We start from the raw sequence: 21,665 nt of genomic DNA, 5'->3' as shown, positions 1-21,665 counted from the left end.
TGATAAAAGCCTAACAATACAAATATATACCTAAATAAATTTTTTACTTTGTATAAAATCCTAGCAAATATATACACTTCCAAATATAACTTCTTACAAACCCCACATTTGCATATTCACATACAAACACACCCAATCATTATCATTTTTTTCCAAAATAAAATAAAAAATAAAAAATCATTAATTATACTAAAAAAAAAATAAAATAAAAAAACTAAACACACAACTCACCCCATTACAAACCTTCAAATCATTCTATCAAAAATATAAAAAACAATATCAAACCAAACAAAAAAAATTAATCATGATACACATACCCATAAAAAAACCTAATAATATATATATATATATATATGTATATATGTATATATATATATATATATATTATATATATTATATTTATATATGAAACTAACAATTAGAGAGATTGAGAAACCTTACCTGACATGAGGATGTGGGGTGAGTTGATTTGAATTTTGTAATGGGGTGAGATTTGAATGAGAGTAAAACAGCACAGCCAGATGCAGAATTTTATGCTGAAATGAAAATGAGTGAGAGGAAGGATGTGGGTAGTGCATGTGTGTACCTATAAGCCAGACAACTGAATGTAACCTACAATGAGTGAGCTGTGCAAACTGCAAAGGCACATGCTAGAGCTGTGCAAACTGCAAAGGCACGTTATAGAGCTGTGCTTGACATGACCAGACGCTAGAGCTGTGCAGCAAAGGCACGGAGCTGTGCTTGACTGTGCTTGACTTTGCAGTTATAGAGCTGTGCTTGACATGACCAGTCGCTAGAGCTGTGCAGCAAAGGCACGTTAGAGCTGTGCTTGACATGACCAGATATCAGACGAATAAAGTAAGAGTACTGTACTCAAAAATCGAGTTCGTGAGACTCGTTTTCCAGCTGGAAATCGACTGTTAGAAACTTGATTTTCACGTCGAAATCGAGTCTATAAGACTCGATTTCCAGGTGGACCATTTTACGCCAGATCACACAAGGAAATCGAGGCTCAAAGGCTCGATTTTGAGACTAAAATCGAGCCTCTGAGGCTCGAGATGCTATTAACCAAATATCTTTCTAAGTCTCGCCTACTAACTAGATTGTTTGGTTTTTAAGGCCAGTTGGCCATTTTCGCCGCATTTGTGCTATTCATTCACAAAATGAATCCTCAGATCTACGAGGAAACTGAGAAATCTGATTTAGCTCAGATCCTCAGGAGAAGTGGGAATGTGAAACTTTTATTGCTTCTTTTATTACTTATGCAAATGAACTTTAACCTTTCAAGACTCTTTTATGTGTTTGGTAGCCTATTCCTAATTGTTGCCATCTTCATAAGCCTCGTTCCAACTCTAAAGATCTGAGGTATGACTTATAGAGTGACTTTATCGTATTTTTTCCTTCATTTTTTCCCTTCCTTAAAGTTAAAACTAGATTTGGATTTTCATAACAGGCTATGTTAACGGATGCCCTTAAGGCAATTGTTAATAAACCATAATAAGAAAGTTTTGACATCATTTTTATGGGAAATATAAAAAGCTGTTGACACCATTTTCATGGGAAATATAAAAAGTTGTCAACAACATTTATTGTTTTATCATTCTAATTTTACCTTTCAAAGCTGTCAACAACAGTTTCAGGAGTAATGTAAAATGTTTCTAAAAATAGTTCTTAATTAGGATAATGGTTAACATTTCCCTTCGTAAAAAAGTTAAACTAGTTTTTTGCAAAATTTGTAAACATTAAGCTTACTTTAGGTTGTACTATTTAAACATAACAACCTTTTTTTTTTTTTCCATGCTCACTTTTCAAAAACACTCCACATCGGATTTCACTTCATTCAAATATCAAAAAAAAAAAAAAAAAAAAAATCTATTACAAATTAGAATAAAGAATGATGGTCATAAACACAAATGTATAGTCATGCAAAATATATGTGTAGACATAAACGCTTTTACAAACTTTAACATGAACATATGTATGAACATAAATATAAAAATAAACAATAACAAATATATACACTTAATATTGAATGAGAAAACTAGGCCAAAAATATTTGCATTACTATGATTTTACCAATCAACTTAATCTTGAATAAAATATTATCAATTGTGTTAGGAATAGTATACTAGAAAAAAATTATGAGAAAAATTAATAAAATAAAACTATTAAATTCTTGAGAACACAAGATAAAAAATATCTCCAGGTTAACATTTTTAATTATTATGACCTAATTATAATGAAAGCAAAAAAGCAAAATGATAAGCCATAATTTTTTGTTCATTTACTCTTAAGAAAAATAACCCTAATTTTTTAATTATTTTCCTCAAATTTATCCCCCCCCCCCCCCCCCAAAAAAAAAAAAAAAACAAAAGAGAACCAGTGATACACATAAACAAGAAAGCTAGAAATGGAAATGATACTGAGATTTGGAACTATCATGTACTGTAGGCCCATTCTAGGACTACGAAAAAAACAAGCTATCAATGTTTCAACTCCCATCAATATGGAGTTAGTAAAAATGACTAAACACGATTTAACAAGTGAATCTTACTTCTTTCTTGTGGTTCACTAACATGATAGTTGTAGAGCTCATTAGGGTCGCTACACAAGGTTTTAAATGGTGTTCACCTCTCATAGAAAGTGAAATCATAGTTCCAGAGATAAGAGGTATTATATCTACTAGTGATTTCGACCTCATGCAAAAGTAAGAAGCAAAAAATATAGCTTTATGAATGTGTAATAAAAGAGATTTCCATGTGCCATTTTATTCATTAAGAATTTGAGTTACTTTTAAATAAATGGTCATGTATGTGCACTAGATTTCGGTTTTATATACACGTCAAATCTTTCATGTCTAGTGTTGATTAAAATTTTTGGTAATTAGTAACGCATTTAGAAGCTAATAAAGCCAATCTTTTGAATTCATTTATCACTCATAAATTTCATTATTATTATTATTATAAAACAAAGATAATTGTTCATTAGACTCAAGATGTCATTAGTTTAAGTTAAGAAAGTAAATATCAAATGATGATTCTCATTGAAAGGAGGGGAACGGTTTTATTTCTTTTTAATCTTTCTTCTTCTTCTTTTTCTTTTTCTTTTCTTTCCTTTTTTTTTTTTTTTGTATAATAGACATCCATTTTTCTAACTTCATAGATGTAGATAATAAAGCATCAAAGCTTTTGAAGAAGCCCACATACAATTAGTAAAATCTTAGAAATGCACCAGCTATGCACATTTTCTCTCAAGTTTATACTCCCTACTTATTGTTATTGCCTCCTCATCTTCAAATTCCTACCCAAATTAAATTTGCTTTTTATCACCATATTGATCTAAAAAATAGTAATACCAAAAGAGATACTTTTTATCCACATTCTTCTTCATGGCCGAACATGCATTGACTTTATTTTCTTCAATTGAATGATGTAAAGGGCAAATGGTAAAGAGTATGCAAACGAAGATAAAATTTGGTGTGTTATCTAAGAGGAAAACTGGAGTACTTTGTGTAAAAACCTTTCTACAGTCTTCCTAGCTAGAAAAAATCCACCAGTAAATCAGTTGTAGTACACAAATTCACAAATGCGCTCCAAGGCTAAGCTACCCAATGCACTTGAGCCCTCCAAGCTCTAAATACCAATGGACTTTTTGGGACTCTTATCTTCAACTAGCTTTCCGGATCCCACAACACCACCTGATTGCACCACTAAGCCTCCACGACTGAAGATGGTTAAGTCCCAATGGTTCCTAAAGGTACAAACAACACTCACAACACTAAGGTGAAGATGGGTGTGAAGGAACTAATCTCCTCTCAAAGATTTGGCAATGGTTAAAGGGATGAGTGTATGGAAACTAAGGTGTTTGGCTCTCATAAAGGAATGCCCAACTCTCACACTCTTAAGGTGGGTGTATTTGATCTTCCAATGGTAGAATACGTGGGAATGAGATGTATATATTGTGGGTACAGGAAAGGTATTGCAAGTGATTCAAATAACTGAATTTCCTACAATACTAAATTTCCCAAGGAAAAAGTAAGGGAAAAAGCGTTGTTAATATTTTGGATATTCAACTCACATATAAGGTCTACCCCTTTACAACACCTAGGTGGTGTGGGATTCCATAAATTGCAAACCCTTACATTATCGCACCTCACACCCACACCCATCTACATGGCCCATGTCTCTTGGCTTTTTGATACCAATTGTAATGCCCCAATCCCCATGTCAACAATATTGTCTGTTTTAGGGCCCATGCCCCTTATGGCTTTATTTTTTTTCCAAGCACAAAGATGGATATTCAACCCATACACAAGGTCTTTTCCACACCCAGGTGATGTGGGATTCCACAAATTGCAAGCTCTCACCTCATCGCACCCACATGGCCACACCCTTCCACATGGCCTACATCTCGCAAGTTGCTCTCTCTAAATAAATTTTTGAACTCTCACGTGTAGGCCACATGCTCCACTCTCAAGTTGCATTGGTCCAGCAAGTTGTTTCTTTTTCCATGCTCATGATAATTTGATGGTTTGCAAAAGAAACAAAGGCTAGATATTGGTGCAGCCAAATCCAAAAAAATTACAACATTTCAACGTTCTTATAGTGCTGCAAATTTAACTAGATTGGTTAATGTGTTCTAGAGTATGCAGAAATTTGTTGCAATAGGGAAGGGGCTATCTCATAAGACTATGCTCTGATATCATGTGTCATGCAACAAAAAGCATATCATAACGTTTCTATTCTACCTTTATGCATATGAAATGAACAAAAGTGGAAGACCTTATCGTAGAATGTGTTGAGTGTGTGGTCAATATAATTCATGGCTTGCTTGTAATACCAAAAAAAAAAAAAAAAAGTTGTAGCTTCTTTGTGCCTCGGTCAGTACCTCTTTAAATTATTGGGCCACATGGCCCATATACATGATAGTGACAAAAAATTTCACTAGAGATAGCATGTTGTGGAGAGTTGCCACAAACACAATCTCCACGAGGGCTAAAGTTGCTATTCAGGGCCATTTTTCAGAATTAAACTGCCCCGTGTAGAGGGGAGGAAGAAACAACCCTACACTAAATCAAATTTTGTAATATAGCCAAGATGATCTGGTTTGGCAACAAGTGGGTCCCTAAAATTGAGAATCTATCTGTTTTTTTTTTTTTTTTTGGTTGATAGGATGATAATATATTTGTTGGTAACTTGGTACTATTGAATAGTTTGTGCTGTTCTTAAAAGAAGAAAAATGTCTTCCTTAAATAGAGTCTGAGCAAAGGCAAGAATTCATTCTTTTCTCGATTCTAACTCTGAATCATTTGGAAGGCAAGATAACAATTTTCTAGAAGGAAGTGGTAATAGTACACTAATTATATATTTAACTTCCAAACCTTTTGAGTTCCCCTTCCCTCCCCCTCCACCCCCCCCCCCCCCCCCCCCCGGCTGTGTTCTAGGATAATGGATTAATAGTCTCTCCAAAATTCTTTTGCTAGGCAATTCTTTGATTGCTCTGCAATCTCCTCTCTTTTGAAGGTGCCTGGCCTCCAATTTGTAATTTCTTACTTGTGCAACAATACTTTTTATTCGGAAAAAAAAAAAAAGAAAAAGAAAAAGAAAAAAGAGAGAGAGATAGCAATAGCATGCTATGATTGGTGTATAATAAAAGTTTCGTGAGTGGTGGGTTTAAGTGAAAATGGTGCTGCACCAATCATAATTTGCTAATTTTGTAAGTTGTGAAATTTTTGTCTTGAACATTATGTGATATTCAATTATGACCAAAGTCGTTGATCATCCTAGTTTGTTTCAGTGTAAAGTGTTTTCTAAATATTTGGGTGTTTGACTTGGTTGAAAATGCAAGTCAAACTAAAATTGTTTTCGATTTGACTCCCCCACCCCCCCCACCCCAAAAATCCCCCCTCTTCACATGTTTTTCTAGCCATCCATTATTAGCCTTGCTCTTCCCCTAATCATTGTTACCATCACATTTTATTTTGCCTACCAATACCAATTAGGTATATTCTCTCTCTCTCTCTCTCAATATGCCACAACATTTTTTACCAAGCTCTTGTTGATTTAGTTTCCACACCCGATTGTCATGTTGTTTCCCCAAATGCTACCAACTTACCGTATAACTATCAATTTACTGTTGGTGGGGCCACCCATTGTCCTCTTTCTCTCTCTCGGTGTTGATTTACTCTCTCAAGTTTGTTTGTTTGTTTTTTTATTTTTTTTATTTTTATTTTTTATTTTTAATATAAAAAGAAAATTATATATATACTTTTATTTTTCAGTTTTTGTCAATTTTATCCAAGCTTCTTAAATCAAGGAAAAACAAAAACAAAATCTTTTGGGCAATCTCTTTGTGCCAATCTGGTTGTGGTGTGATTCTTTCTGCTGGTTTATCAAACCATTGAAGTTTTCTTCATAATTCTTTCGCAAAGGTTGAGTGAATGATTGTAGATTACTCATAAATTATTTGTAAGAATTCATTGTAATCATTAAATTTGTGTTGTTATCAGAAATTGAAATATGAATTATATAGTCTATATATATATTAATAAAAAAAATTTACACGGATGTCGAGTTCCATTAAATAATATTTCCAGTAAGTATCCCTCCCTCTCACACACTCTCATTTTCCAACAACTCAACTGTTTTTGTTTCCCTCAAACCCAAAAAGAGTAGCCATATCTCTCTCTCCATTCAATTTTTAGTTCAAGTGAAATGATATGTCCACAACATTTTTACAACAAGTTTTAAGTGGCAAGTTGTTACTGGTTGTTATTGTTGAGGCAAAAAAGTAATCTTAGCGTTAGGTTCAAATTTAAACTATTAACAACTAACCAATTGTGATTTGTTGTGAAAATAAATATTGTGGACGTAGCATCTCTCTTTAGCTCAATCCACATGAATCTTTTCTATCATTCAAGTGATTGATTTAGCTCTAACGATGACTATTGTTATGTGATTGCTCTGCTAGGGTTGAAAACGCTTTTGTTATATGCTTTAATTTCCATGGCTTGGTGGGAAGGGGTTGATGAAACTCATCTTCTTATTGCTCCTGGTAATTACCTCCCTCCTTCACCATCACTGGATTCTGTTTCGTTTACTTGTTCTATAAAACAAACAAAGCATGCAGCACCAGATTACAAAAGAGGGAAAGTAACCATTGGGTTAAAACAAAAGTGATGGGCGAAATTGGAATCATTCCCTCAATGTTAAAAACCAAGGCCCAGAAAGGTTGTAACTTGAAAGCCACAAACAAATGAGCTTGCATAGTTCTAAGAAAGTTACCAAAGCAAGTTATGGACATGGCGCTAGACAAGGAATGGTTGTCTTGGGGATGGGAGAAGACTCCCGTTATGTCATCAACAAGCCAGATGAGTCTTGTGGACCCAAAAAAGATAAAGAAAAAGGAAATAATTATAAACATTCATCTTCATTATGTGTTTCCATAAAAAGCTTTCATGGTTGAAGCAGATTCCAAAATTGAAGATTTGAGGGACATTTACAATTTAATCCCCATTTTCTTAACAAAACTTGGGCGTCTATACACAAATGTGATTAGCATCAACATGGTAGAAAACTACAAGAACGGAGATCCACTTGAGTCCTCACACAGTTTTTGGCTCTGATTTAACCAGAAAATTTCTAGCTTCATCATCTGTAACTTCACTGCTTAGGAAAAAATAAATACAGAATAAATTAGCGGCCACAAGAAACGAGAATAATACAGAAGGACAAGAATAGAAATGTTAGTATGCAATCAAAAATTGAATACAACAGGGAAAAAGGTAGTACAAAACCTGTCGATGGCTTCTGTCTTGGAGATCAGGGTGAGTTCTTTGGATGCAAGAAATTCACAGAAACAATTAAGGTTATTCTTTTGGCAGAATTTACAAAGATGGTGTAGAAAATCATTGAAATGTTTTGGTTCCTGCATAGGAAAAACTTATAGAAATTCGTAAGTAGTTGGTATAAGTGTAACCATAGTTCATAGTCATCAAAATACATGCAAAATATGACCAAGAGATCACCAAGTTGCCCAGGCTATTAAGCATACACAATTAAGGTATACATACATCTATTGAGAGAATTCTCTCCTTAAATAACACATGGGAGGGATTACAGACAAATTATTGTGAAAAGAAAAAAGTTATAAAACTGAAAAAGATCACTGCCCTTTTGTTAACCTCATGCTACCTTTCGCAAATATATTTTTAGTAGTCCACCTGCCAAAATTTGTTCACTAGGGTAGCAAGCACAAGACAACTCAAAATAACAGAGCTGTAACTGTAGCTTTAAATTTAATATGGCTGTGCAGGAACACTGAAAGATAGCCTTTTAACCATTATCCAAGTGAAACAAAATTGTTTGGCCAAAAAAATGTAAAAAGTTAAAGTTATATATATATAAGATTCTCAAAATAAAATAAAATATATATATATATATATATATATATAATCATCAAACCATAGTTGAAATCAATTGGGGTTCAGAAGAAATATAGTTGGAAGGGAGGTACCTGCTCAAGGATGCAACCCTTGCGAAGGGCAACTAGACATTCAAGTGCTTTAGGATAATTGTCCCCCTCAAAGGAGTCCTCCACCAAGTCAAATATTCTCTTCTTCATATCCTTGATTGCCTTACCAATCCATTCTGGACCATCTCTACATGACATCATGTTTTCAAAATCTTGTACAGGCGTCAAATTCCCAATATTCTCAACCTTAACTACAGATGTATCTTTAATGGAATCAACAGGTTGAGCAGCAATGTCGCCACAACCTTCTCCCTCTTTCAATCCAGATGGTTTTTCTTGCAAAAATCGCCGAGTTGATTTCTTCAGCTGCTAGCCAAATAAAATTAGATTTAGCGACTATTAATTTCACAGCATAACATATTTTCTTTGTTTGAAAGTGCTTCAGTAAAAATGACCTTTGGATTCTCTTTCAGTTCAAAATTCCTGCGAAATGCATCAATAACAGACTTGTTTTGAGAAAGTACTTCTGGATCAGGTTCGGTCATCTTCTTGAGAGTTTCATCAAGCGGAGGTACAGCTGCATCTGGGTGCTTTGATTTCAATTCAAGATAACGATAAAACCGCTGACAATATATAACACCTGTATTAGTTACAAGTAGAAAACCAGCACAGCATATTGAATTGGGTAGAATTGTAAATACTTAATAATCATAGGCCATGTTCATTTGCACTCTATGTCAAACTAATATATAAAGACAGAAGATTTGCAAGAATGAGTACCTCCAGAACAGGATTTGGTGTAAAGTTAGGCTGCAGTGCTTCCTCTTTGCCAGATGGTGCCAGGTCAAGCATCTTGACCAAATTATCTGCAGCCTCTTGCTGTTGTTCATTAGGCTGCCATGATGCCGGGAAATTGTTGAAGGAGGGAAATTGAAATTCTCGAACATCCTCAGCGAAGGGAAGCACGTTAAAGTAAAAGGAATCAGGCTGCCCAGCAATTACAACCAAGCATGCAAAATTAACCAAGAAAGAAAACCATCAATAAATGAGAAGCAGAGATGTACAAATTAACAAATATAACAAGATCCAGTAAGAATGTGTATTAAAACCTACAGTATTATCTTTGTCAGAAACGTTGGGTGTCAGAACCCCCACAACAACACTCCCCTGCCCATTTCTCCAAACACAACGCACAATTGCCACCTTATTTTTCTCTTTCATCGCTCTTGCTAGGGCAGAAACTGCAAGAATTGCCCTTGTATTGCCCGGATCAGCAATGAAAACATTGACATCTTTCATGTAATAATGTCTTGATATTCACGGCGGTCAAGAAAAAAGAAAAGGCAAATCAAAAGTTATCACTCCAATTAATATTAATCAAAAGGATTATATGTATGCAAGTCAAAGCAGTTAAAGTTGTACCGCAATATGTTTTTTGCATCAGTAAATCCTAGAAGTTTTACACTCTTTTCTGGTTTGAACTTGACAGCATCCCATTCTGAAGGTGCTATGGGAACTACTTGAGGTCCATAACGATATCCTTTAATCCTTCCTTCTGGAGGTACAACTTTACTAGTATCTTCAACACTTCGGTACTCATAATCTACTTTGACCTCATGGGTGGCAAATTTATCAGTTGGAGGTGCTTTGTCAGAATATTTCTTCAAAGTGGGAAATTTTTCTTCTGACGTTTTCTTGTACACCCATACCTGGATATCAATTAACAATTGATAACTTTGGTATGCTTTTATATACACGTACAAAGAGCATAGGACAGTTTTAAGAATATGAAACAACAAATTTTGGGCAAGAGACTATAAACACAAGGCATAGACTTACAATAATCACATTTGAATATATATGCAACTGCAACAAATTGCCATCGAAACCTCAGAAATTCAATTAACCATGTTATGCATAAAGGTAGAAAACTTGACAAGGCCCCGTAATACCACAATGCAGCATGCGATAAAATCTAGTGCAGGGACATGCTGTCCTCTTTTTTTTTTTGGGGGGGGGGGGGGGGTGGGGTGGTGGAGAGACAGGTTCCTTACAGCAGGTCAGTGCACTGAAATTAAAATTTAAAAGCATCAAGCCTGTGATTGGAGACCAAAAGCATGAGTCACAGCAAGGTGATTAACTCTGGAAACTTTTAGGTTGTTGCACCAGATGCTAGGTGCTTGGTAGAAAATCAAGATCCATCCAGCTTTAAACAAGTTTGACACTTGTGTTATAGATGGTCTGTAACAAGACTGCCACCAACCCATGTGATGGCTTAATACATTCTCTTGTCGGCCAAATATGGGAAGCAACTACCACTTTAACCTACGAGGGAAGGAGAATACTTCTCTACGTAGAACTCTTACCTAATATACAACATAACCTCAGCTGGTTCTTGCTATTCTACCCTTGTTCAATTTGCTAACACAGCACCTGGTATTGAGATGAAAGATAGCACATAGATCTAGCTTCTTTTTTCTTTTTATTTATTTATTTTATATAGGTAAAAATGAATGATAATTACATATATCTAGCTTATATGCTCTGACACATGCTAAATCAAAACAAGGGCTTCATTGTCTAATGTTTCCGATCTTCCAGAGATCTCTTTCAGACACAATCTCCAGATGCTTTCTTTTCAACTCATTCTCATTATAAATCTGTTTTAATACCCAATCACACATTTTTTTAATTTTGTACACTGCACCTCCATTACCAAACAGAAAGTCAAAACAATATGCTGATAGCTAAAATTAACTGCGATATATGGCCACAAATAGTGCACTTCACATTAACCCTCTATCAGTTCAAAGAATAACATAATGCACTCCCAACTTCACTTTGTAACAAAATTACAGGTATCAAATCAAAATAATGCACTTTAGTGACAATATGGTTAATAATCTAAAAAAAATGCATAAACTACCTGAAAATGAGGACAGCTCCATTGGGCCTTTATAAGTAGCAATCAAATTCACAGTAACATATTTTGATGATATCACTTAAAAAGATAAAATAAAACATATATAAACTCAAGGGAACCATATCGAAAACATAGCACAGGGCCATAATATGCTAAAAGTACCGAAAGTGTCTAATTTGTAAAAGAAAATCTAAAGATAATGACAGATTCTATCATGCAATTCAAGTATACAGGAGGAACAATTTTGTTAATTATTACTACTTTTTAAGAAGAACTAAGACATGTATACACAACAATTTGTGATTACATAGCTAGATGGACAGAGTCATATAGGAGCAGCCTACAATTTCCAATAATGTAGTACCAAGTCATGACAGCAAATGCCAAATGCCTATACATGGAGATGAAAAGGGAAATAAAGTAAATACAAAAAACGGGGCTGTTCTTTTTTCTTTTCTTTTTTTCCGTGCTGGGGGGGGGGGGGGGGGGGGGGGGGGGGTGGGGGTTTCCTTGTTAACAAAAATAATTACCATCCCAAATTTCATGCATGTAGACCAGACTACACCTACTGTTGGATAGATTATAGTACTTTTACACCCACAACAGCATTTTGCAGAATTCATTTCTCAGCTAGTCCAATGTTCAATTACGTGAGCTTCCCATGCTTGACAGTTACTGAGTTGATAAGAGACCAACAGCTGTCCCATTCATGCACAACTTGAAATTTGGAATTCAGTTTTCAGGGTACAATGTCAAACCATGTGCTTCCCATGCTTGTGATGCTTACTAATAATCAGGTTGATTGCAGATCAACAGCTCCCCAGTCCCATCCATGTACAGCTCGAAATTTAGGTTTACATCACTTATCTTATATAGAAAATAAAATGTGAGATATGGGTTGGACAACAGTTAAGATCGCATGACACCCAAGGATCGATAATCCAATGGCAGATTTGATGACAAGTGGAGCCCACAGATAACTATTGAGAGGTGTGAAATATCAACTTATCAAGTTCAATATAATGTGCAAAAGTAATTTAGGATAGGAAATAGTAGCATTCAATGATTATCAAAAATGAAAATAGGAATATTACATGCTAGACAATTCCTTGTATAACACACCAAATATCTCACCTTAATCTTCATTTTGGAGCTGAGTTCAAGATCACCCCTGAATATTGTAACTGGAGATATATTTCGAGTTCTTAGCGCACCAAACAATGATGTTGGACTCTCGACATACACCAACTTTGCACATGTTTTCTGTGAAAATATATTCAATAGAACATCATTTTCTTCCATTATTCTCTTATTTGCATCCCCGGCAAGCCTTCCCCTCACAACTATACTTTCCATTCCCATACCATGTTTAGCCAATTGTTCAGCTATGGTAATGACTTGATCTTCTTTTGTTCCTTCAAATGAATCTTTAATCGGACACAGTGCATTTGTTATGAGGCAAATACGTTTCTTTTTTTTGTCTGTTTCTCCAAACTTCTTTATCAGTATATCCATCCCAACAATAATAGCATCAAGAACTACCAACAAAGTCAAGGTGCCAAGAACATATTATTGAGCACATAATCCAGCAGATATGAATTGCCCTTTTGCTTAACAATTAACTCATACACCTAGCAATATTTGCACCCATGATCACACCCACCAACCTATAGTTATGGGGGCTGGAGATGCCACTTTGTCCAAAAGTTGATGGCATGAATTATTGACTTAGATTAACTTCCTAAAACAATTGTGTATCACAATTACACGAAAGAAGCATCTCCCTCAGCTTCAGATGAAGTTCACCACAATCCATCACAATGAATATGTACTAATATACATAAGCTTAGTGAAAAAAGATATGATAATATATATATATATAGTAATCATAAAACATACAACCTTTAACTGATATTAAAGTTAAAGCACAGTTATTTATCAAAATGCAGGCACAGTATTTGACAGAATTCATGAACTTTGTTCACGCATATTTATACATGTGTATATATAAACAAAAGAGGATATAATTACATGCAAGTATATGTCACACAAAAATCTCGCCAGAAATATGTGTGATTAAAGTTTTACTCTCCTAGAAGCAAAGGAATTGCAGTGGGCAGAAGAAGAAAAGAGACCACATTTTTTTAACCCAATGCAAGAAATGAAAATATTTAAGGCAGACGTGGTAAAAATGAAAACATTGATGATAGTAGTTTGACACACTAGCAAAGCATAAACTTTCAAAACATAAAATCTAGAAAAATTAAAGGATACAATCACCATCACGAGTTCCCCGAGGGAGCTGTTGTAAAGCTTCAACAAGATCTCCATCAACAACTTTGGTATCTCGTAACACCACTACATTTTGATATCCACCGACTTCTTTCGTTAGCTCATTTTTTGTGTCTGAGAATTCCAATGGTACTATCACTAAGTAACGTTTCTTAACAAGTAATATTCCCCCCACACCCCCCCCCCCAACCTAAAAAAAAAAGTTCCTAAACATATGCAAACTACTAAAATGCAGACAACCCCAATAAATCAGCAATAAACCAACAGAAACTCAAGTAAGTTGTCGATTCTTCCTTATCTAAAGTTACTCTATGTTACGACTTATGAGCCTAGACACCTGTAGAACATAACAAAGGAAATTCCAATGCTACCTTTTCTTACTACACATAATTAACAAATTGTAATAAAAGTTTCCCCGTGTTTCAAGTGATGAATCATGAAGTGAATTAATTTCAATTTACATCAACTGCCCAAAAAATCCATTAGAAATCCAAAACATACCTTCAGTTCCAAACAAAATAACACCCACTTCATCATATTTACTGTATATAAGCTGCACAAATAAAAGGAAGACTATTAGATCAATGCACCCACAGTGCGTCAGAAAGGTAAAAAAAAATAAAAATGCAGAGTCACAAATAGCAATACCTTTTTCTCTGCTAGCAAGGAGCAGACCTTTTCAACTTCAGGAAGAACACTGTGCATCGACGGTCCCACATCGAGCAACAATAGTAATGTCTCCTATTACCCCAAAAACACATATACACACACAAACAAGCAACGTATAAAAGGTGAGAAGCATCAAATTTGAATGAATTTTCATAAATTGGTGAGTTAAACTTAAAAGTTAGAACCCTAAACCCTAAACCCTAAAGTGAGTAGCATAATGGAAGCGACAAACAACTAAAATAAGTGAAATTAGATCATATAATATAGAAACAGAAAGTAATGAAAGCAACAAATGAGAGGGAAAGGTAACAATTAACAAAGTTCCAGTGAAATGTAGAAAGTAAAACCAGCTTGGACACGCATAAAATTTATTAAAAAAAAAAAATTAATAGCTTCAGACACAAAATTTAAGGGAAAAAAGAGAAAATGATCACAGACTATATAGTTATTTGAAGCAGAAAAAGGTAAACGTAAAAATTGAAATTTGTAACAAATGGAAGAGGAATTAGAAGCAGAAATTTTCAGTGGAGAAGTGAAAAAATGAAGAAATTGCAAAGCTAAATGGGGACTGATAATTTACCTTGTTTCGAGCCATTGACGAGAGAGAGCGAGAGAGAGAGAGAGAGAGACAGAGTGAAAGCTTGGTGAGGAAGCTGGGTTTGGAAATGAGAATAGTGACGCAAAGGGAGTTTTTAAAGTTGTACACTTGTACTTTTTATTTTGACTTAATTGCCAACTGCAGTCCTAAATTTTGAGATTATTTAAATTTTATATTCTAAAATTTTAGGATTTAGATATTACTCTTTGGAGTGTTTATGTTTTATATTTCACATTTCAGAATTTAAAATTTATTTTCTAAAGTTTGGAGTATAAGTTTTACATTATAAAGTTTTAGAATTTTGGATATAAAATCTAAACATCTTTAAATTTTAAGGTGTAAAATTTAAATATCTCCAAAATTCATAAGATTAAATTCAAATTCCGAAATTTTAGAGTAAAAATTTTAAACACTTTCAAAGTTTATGGGTGAAATTTATAATTTACACTTTTATTTTTGTTAAAATATTTTAGTTTAAAATTATCTGAGATTTGCTATTTGGCTCCTTCCTCTTTCCCGCCCCAGGTCAATGAGTTTATAAAATTACAAATTAGGCCCAATTACAAAAGTCTATACTAGGAGTAGTAGTCTAGTAGATAATAATAAAATCTATTGGAGAGAAAGAGAGACGCACTTCCAAAAAAGGAGAGAGCGAGAGCGAAAGAGAGAAGTTCTAGAGTTTTGAGGTTTTAACAAATGGCTTCAATGGCATTAACAACACCAAGTACCCATTATTTCTTTAAGAATCACAAGAAATCTTGCAAGGTTTTTATCCCTTCACGTACCATCATTGTTTCTCAATCTCAAGAAGAACAGCCTCACAAACCCAGTACTGACCAAGTTGGCCGAAGGTACACACTCTCTTGTCTCTGTCTCTGTCTCTTGTCTATTTTTCTCTCACCCACACGAACACAAACATAGACAAAGAAATAAAATTTCTTATATGAAGCAATTTTTGCATTTACATTTTGAAGGGAAATCGTACTAAGGAGCAGCGAATTAGCAGTTGTTGGAGCCATCTTCAACTTCGGGTACATTTCTTCTAGTCTTAGAATTTAAGAACTAGACCTGTCATTTGGGTTTAATTAGATTAAGCTCAGGCTCAGCTATTAGTTTATTATTATTACAAATTTACAATTTGTGTATTTTGGGATATGCAGTGGGAAAAAGCCTGAGTACTTGGGAGTTCAGAAAAACCCACCTGCACTAGCACTATGTCCGGCTACTAAAAACTGTATATCAACGTCCGAGAGTGTCGGTGATCTCACCCATTATGCCCCACCCTGGTAATCAAATATAATCTCCTTTTTCCTTATTTGACGTAGATTTTATTTAAAATATTTTGCTTGAATATTCATTCCAATGTACGGTTAGGATGAACTTAATTTCTTTGGCTTATTTTGTTTATTGTATAAAATTACAACTGCACCTTCCTTTTAAAAAAAAAAAAAATGAAATTGCAAATTTTGGGGAGTGATAATAATTTAAAGAAAACAGTGAAGAGTTTGGACCAGGAAATTCAATTGCATGAATCACAACAATGGTCTAAAAGTTGATTGGAAGTTGGAACCGACCATGTGGTACTCGTGCAGTGCAGTACTGTTCTGCTATAAAAAGTGCATGGTTGGACTTGGTCCATTACGATCAACAAATTCTACTGAAACTTTTTATTTTTTCTTTCAAACACGTGAAAAATACGCATCTATTTCTTCTGCTACTACACGTTTGATCATGAGCGGTCAATGAAAGTGTGTTTACTTTTTTATTAGGAACTACAACCGCGGAAAGAAAAAGGCTGTAAGCAGAGAAGAGGCAATGGAGGAGCTTATCCAAGTGGTAACAACTTGTCTCTTTCGAAGAGTTATTCCAATGCACTCGACACTTTTATTGAATTCCAAGTCGTTGACCCTCATAATAGCAAAGGCGTTGAAATTTGAATGTTTAACATTTCTAAACTTTGAACTAAACTTATAACACATGATCTGGCAGATAAAATCAACAAAACCAGACAAGTTTACACCGCGGATAGCGGAGAAGAAAGATGATTATGTGCGAGTCGAATATGAGAGCCCCATACTGGGGGTAGGTGTAACTCATATCCAGGATCTAATATGTAATTCATGAATTTGTTTTTCAGAAAAGCAACATATAGTTTGCTGATTTTCTTTTGTTTCTCCTGTTCATACAGTTGGTGGATGATGTTGAATTCTGGTTTCCACCAGGCAAGAACTCAATAGTGGAGTATCGATCAGCATCACGGCTAGGAAACTATGATTTTGATTACAATAAAAAGAGAATCAAGGTGACAATCTAGACAGTCTCACTTTGTTAGTGCTTTTACATTCACAGTCATGCAATGAGCAACTGCTCAGTACTGATCTCTAGTTTTTATATCAGGCATTGCGACTAGAGTTAGAGAAGAAAGGATGGGCTTCTGAAGACAGTTTTTGAGGGATTTTTTCTCATACCAGAAGAATTAATCATAACAACATTGTACCTTCACTTCTAAAAAAACAGCCTATAATCATGTGGTGATGATCTTTAATAGACTAGATCAGAAGAATTTTTATGATTCTTTATTGTAATTGTACAACCAGCAAAACTCTTTCAGCCAAGGCTGCAGAGCTTCAAAAGTAACAGAGATTTGATCTCTTCTGAAATAAAGAATAGAAGAAATTAAATTTTATGAAGCTCCAAGACAGATAAGTTTGTTATCATAAAGACCATGTGCATGATATACAGCTATAACAACAGGCACCTAACACTTGAAGAATGAATGTCAGTAACAGATGCTTTTGTGCAATGATAACAGGGGTGATGGGCGTCTGAATGCCAATCAGGTTCTCTTCGACACATCATGTAAGCAGATAAATGAAATTAATATTTCCTCAAACAGAAAACTAAAGAGATTCATCATTCATAAATCATTACCACATCCTTTTTCCCATGGTGTCAGACTTAAACGTCTAACTTGGGATAAAGTAAACTGAAAATAAATATTAACATAGTCTAGTACAGGAGACTTGTGTCCAAAAGAGGCATCACAGCTGCAACAATTCCGCTAGGAAGTGCAATTAATCAAATTGTCGTTGAAAAGCTAAAGCTTAATTGATGAGTCATGAGAACTCTCTACTCAAAGGCCAGTTCATACAGTTTCAGCATTCTTCTTTGGAAAGACCAGCACGACAGTTCATTACAGAAATCAGTCTTTCCTGAGTTCCATGTATTCACGATGAATACCTCCAGCATTTAGAACAACAATTTCAAGCTTGTCTCCCTGTAGTAACATCCATGACTTGTTAGAAAATAAACAGAAAATAAACATAGGAGAACTTCACACAGAAGAGTGGGGGGAGGGGGAACAGTAACTCACAGTGTATATATCCCTCTCAGTTGCAGATGCAAAAACAGTTTTAACCAAATCAACTGCTTCTGATTCAGAAAGTGGAGTAACAGCATCCTGAAGGTCACAGATTAAAGAATTAGACATATAGATAAGATATCAATGTCAAAGAACATTTGTAACCCATAACTGAAGTCAACAACACACCTGAGCTGGCAATAACAGAGGGCTGGGAGACTTCAGCTGGTTATCCAGAAAGGGCATGATGAGCGTGGAACCAGAACCTTGGGAAGAATATCCAACTCTCTCATAGGAACCAACAGCATCATAGGTGAAGACACAACCCTTGCCTGTAATTTGAAATTAAACCAAAAAAGGAGGAGAACAAAAGGTATGTTAGGGTTGTTAGCACAAAGAGAGTACATAAAAATTACATTCAAATCTTGTAGTAATTTACCTTCACTGTCAAGACCACCTAAAACATTGAAGGCATAATAAGGAAAGAAACGTTTATAGTAGAGGGTGTTGGAGAGCAGCTGAGCCATTGCAGGGCAGCTCATCTGCTTGTTGTGTTGGTGCTGATAGGTCTGTATTCAAGAAAGAACAACAATGTGATTCCTATGAAATACACAATCAAATACACAAGTTACATGCATCCATCAAATCATAAACCGAAAAAATGGAATGAATTCCTATTATAGACATCCACAATCCGATAGTGTTTTAAAGAAGAAAAGTTTAAGCTGGCTATTGTCCTTTCAGAATCTTCAAAACACCAGTTGTCTCTCTCTTGCCAAATGCACCACATCAAACAATAACGCAATTAAACTTAAGTAACTCATATACAAGCTCATCTGTAAATAATAAAAAAACAACCTCAACAGTTGATCACGTTTATTAGTGCCCACACCTCTTTGCCAAATTATTACACATAAGAGAAACAGCCTAAAAAGAGAAAGTTTTCAGCGATAAGACTAGGGATGCTTATCAAAGGTTTTTACTTTCTAATTCAATTGTAGATAATCACTAATCAGAGCCTCCATCCAATATTAGATGAGTGACCACCACAACCGAAACTCCGCTTTTCCTCGTTCTAAAGTGCACTCAAAAATATTCCAAAAGCAACATCAAAAGTTTAAACTTATTCATAGAGTTTGCACAAATAATATCTTTCTGCTTTCCTGTTCCCCAAAAGCAGTCTCAAGAGGACTTCGTCATGATCTACTATGAAAAGCTCCTCATTTTGTATAACTAAATGTTTACAACAAACTAAATTATTTTTTGGTGCTCCGTGCTTCTCATGTGAGAAGCAATTCTCTTCTATCTAACATGTGGAGAAACTTTACCCCCACTTTCTGCATGGCATTCAATTAATTCTCATCTAGAAAAGGCACCCCAAAAAAAAAAAAAAAACCATCCTACAAAATCCAAAACAAGCAGGAAGCCAAAAATAATTACCATAAATTAAGTGAAACTTAAGAGATAATTACAAAATGTCCATGCTTTGAAATTAACTTACGTAGACTAATCTGTATGGCAAATGTAGATTATCAAAGTAACAAGAAATCAGATTAAACCAACTCGATATAAGCAGGAAATATATTCCAGTAAAGCCAGTATAAAACTAGATATTTAGAAATCTCACCAAGTGCCTGGCTGCCAAGTGCTTCTGTAAAGCATTCACATCAGCTTGAAAACCAGAAGAGGCCATTACAGCTTTGTCTGCTCTGGAAGGTCAATGGAAGGGAAAATGTAAGACATAACCTCATTACACAGAAACTCAGACAAATGATCTAAAACTCTCCATAAGCACTAGAACCTTGCTATCAGGAGCAAAGACTCCACACAATAAGTACTCTGACAGCGATTTGACTCATTGAGCAACAAACAGAAGAAAAACATGTCCCAGAAATTCTATATCTCTACAAAGAATCATTCAACAATCAGAACATCCTAGTGAAAGAAATCAAACCAGCGTATTAACTGCCATTGTTCCAAAGGAGCATTGAGTAGCTACAAGTAGAAATGAACAGATAGGCACAACTACAGAGATAAATTTCTTTTAGTTTCTTCCATCAACTTAAGGGCTCATCAATTACCTTCTACCCTGAACTGGTACAAAACATCAATTGTGTAAAAGTAGTAACAACCAAATTTCTTCCAATACTAAACAAATGAACTCGTAGATAGTACTAATCCACACCAAAATCTGTGATTGAGCAATATGATACTGAAATAATTGTTTCTTTAAAGCAAACACATGTTCAAGACTTCAAGTCATAATTATGTCTAGGAGTCTAGCTAAACAAGAAGGCTAAACAATTTAAGGTAAACTTGGTTGCTGATTTGCTCTTTATGCCAAAAAGGCAACCCATATGAACGGTTTCCAAGTAGCTTTCAAGTGATATCCTTCCCGGTATTTCACAACACCTAATCCATGAATTGTATATAGCCTTCCTTTATTCTTTTTCTTCTTGCCCAACCTAACTTCGTTAAAATTCCTAAACTACCACCTCCTTTAAAAACCAAAACAACCTCAAACTTCCAACATTTCTCCCAAAAAAATTACCATCTTGATGATAAACATAGACAATGAAAACTAAGGACACTTAATTTTGGCCTAAATTCACTTAAGTTGTCCACCCCAAATCCAAAACTTACACATTCAATGAGATACAAAAAATAACATTCTGAGTCATGTGGGAACCCGAACCAATACCAAGCACCAAACAAGTTTCGATTTTTTTTTTTCTTTCTTTTAAGCAAAAGCCCTAAAATTTGATTTGATGCTCAAAACCCGGAATACTATAATAGCCGGAAACAGTAACCACCAATCCTAAAACTTTCTAATCAAACGAAAAAACCCAACAACACACTTCAAAGAAAAAAAAATAGAGAACAAAAGAAAAAGGGCTTACAATTTGCAGATTTTGGAGTACTCGCGGGTGAGAATATTGTAACCGGAGGACATGCGAGTATCGGCGGCGATTACACAGTAATCGGCTCCGGCGATCGCAACGCAGGATCTGCATATACCAGTCCAAACACATTTACGATATACAACAAAGATTTAACACTTCAATTAAAAAAGTAAAATCAACAACAGATAGAGAGAGAGAGAAGAAGTGTGTGTACCCGCCATTGTTGTCGTATGGAGACCAGTTAGCTTGTTGCTTGGTCATGGTTGATTGGTAATTTGAAGAAGCAGAGAAGAGTGAGAGAGATGAAGAACTCAACTTAGGGCGAGGAGGAACTAAAGACTAATTGCTCGAATCGAGCTTTTTTAATCTTCAGATCGTCAGGTGTCTTTGCCTTCAAGAAAACATATAGACTGACGCTTAAACGACGTCGTGTAATATAAGTGGGTC

The 21,665-nt window shown here is 35.0% G+C and overlaps 3 protein-coding genes across 4 annotated transcripts; 1 reads left to right on the top strand and 2 right to left on the bottom strand.

Moving 5' to 3' along the window:
- Positions 1–7,394: 7,394 nt before the first annotated feature.
- LOC115955261 (ATP-dependent DNA helicase 2 subunit KU80) lies at positions 7,395–15,020 on the bottom strand. Of its 2 annotated transcripts, none has more exons than XM_031073330.1 (12): positions 14,937–15,020; positions 14,336–14,428; positions 14,189–14,240; positions 13,670–13,801; positions 12,530–12,933; positions 9,895–10,181; positions 9,586–9,781; positions 9,253–9,459; positions 8,928–9,095; positions 8,515–8,838; positions 7,796–7,940; positions 7,395–7,664 (listed from the first exon to the last, which is right to left on the bottom strand). In XM_031073330.1, exons 1-11 carry the CDS (start codon positions 14,949–14,951, stop codon positions 7,821–7,823), a joined length of 1,998 nt encoding a protein of 665 aa, XP_030929190.1. In that variant the 5' UTR covers positions 14,952–15,020; the 3' UTR covers positions 7,395–7,664; positions 7,796–7,820. The 2 variants fall into 2 exon arrangements, with proteins under 2 accessions (XP_030929190.1, XP_030929189.1); XM_031073329.1 differs by having other exon boundaries at positions 7,796–7,926.
- Positions 15,021–15,566: 546 nt separating this feature from the next.
- Positions 15,567–17,644, top strand: LOC115957517. The gene is made up of 7 exons (XM_031075781.1): positions 15,567–15,805; positions 15,929–15,985; positions 16,115–16,240; positions 16,724–16,790; positions 16,944–17,036; positions 17,143–17,256; positions 17,352–17,644. The coding sequence occupies exons 1-7, from the start codon at positions 15,651–15,653 to the stop codon at positions 17,403–17,405; spliced, it is 666 nt and encodes a 221-aa protein (XP_030931641.1). The 5' UTR covers positions 15,567–15,650; the 3' UTR covers positions 17,406–17,644.
- Positions 17,645–17,814: 170 nt separating this feature from the next.
- On the bottom strand, positions 17,815–21,622 carry LOC115957516 (proteasome subunit beta type-1). The gene is made up of 7 exons (XM_031075780.1): positions 21,433–21,622; positions 21,216–21,323; positions 19,943–20,024; positions 18,755–18,884; positions 18,505–18,647; positions 18,328–18,414; positions 17,815–18,231 (listed from the first exon to the last, which is right to left on the bottom strand). The coding sequence occupies exons 1-7, from the start codon at positions 21,477–21,479 to the stop codon at positions 18,157–18,159; spliced, it is 672 nt and encodes a 223-aa protein (XP_030931640.1). The 5' UTR covers positions 21,480–21,622; the 3' UTR covers positions 17,815–18,156.
- Positions 21,623–21,665: the final 43 nt, after the last annotated feature.

The sequence above is a fragment of the Quercus lobata genome, chromosome 8, assembly GCF_001633185.2.
Source record: "Quercus lobata isolate SW786 chromosome 8, ValleyOak3.0 Primary Assembly, whole genome shotgun sequence".
Classification (NCBI taxonomy): Eukaryota; Viridiplantae; Streptophyta; class Magnoliopsida; order Fagales; family Fagaceae; genus Quercus; species Quercus lobata.
This window is presented reverse-complemented; position numbering and strand designations above follow the sequence as displayed.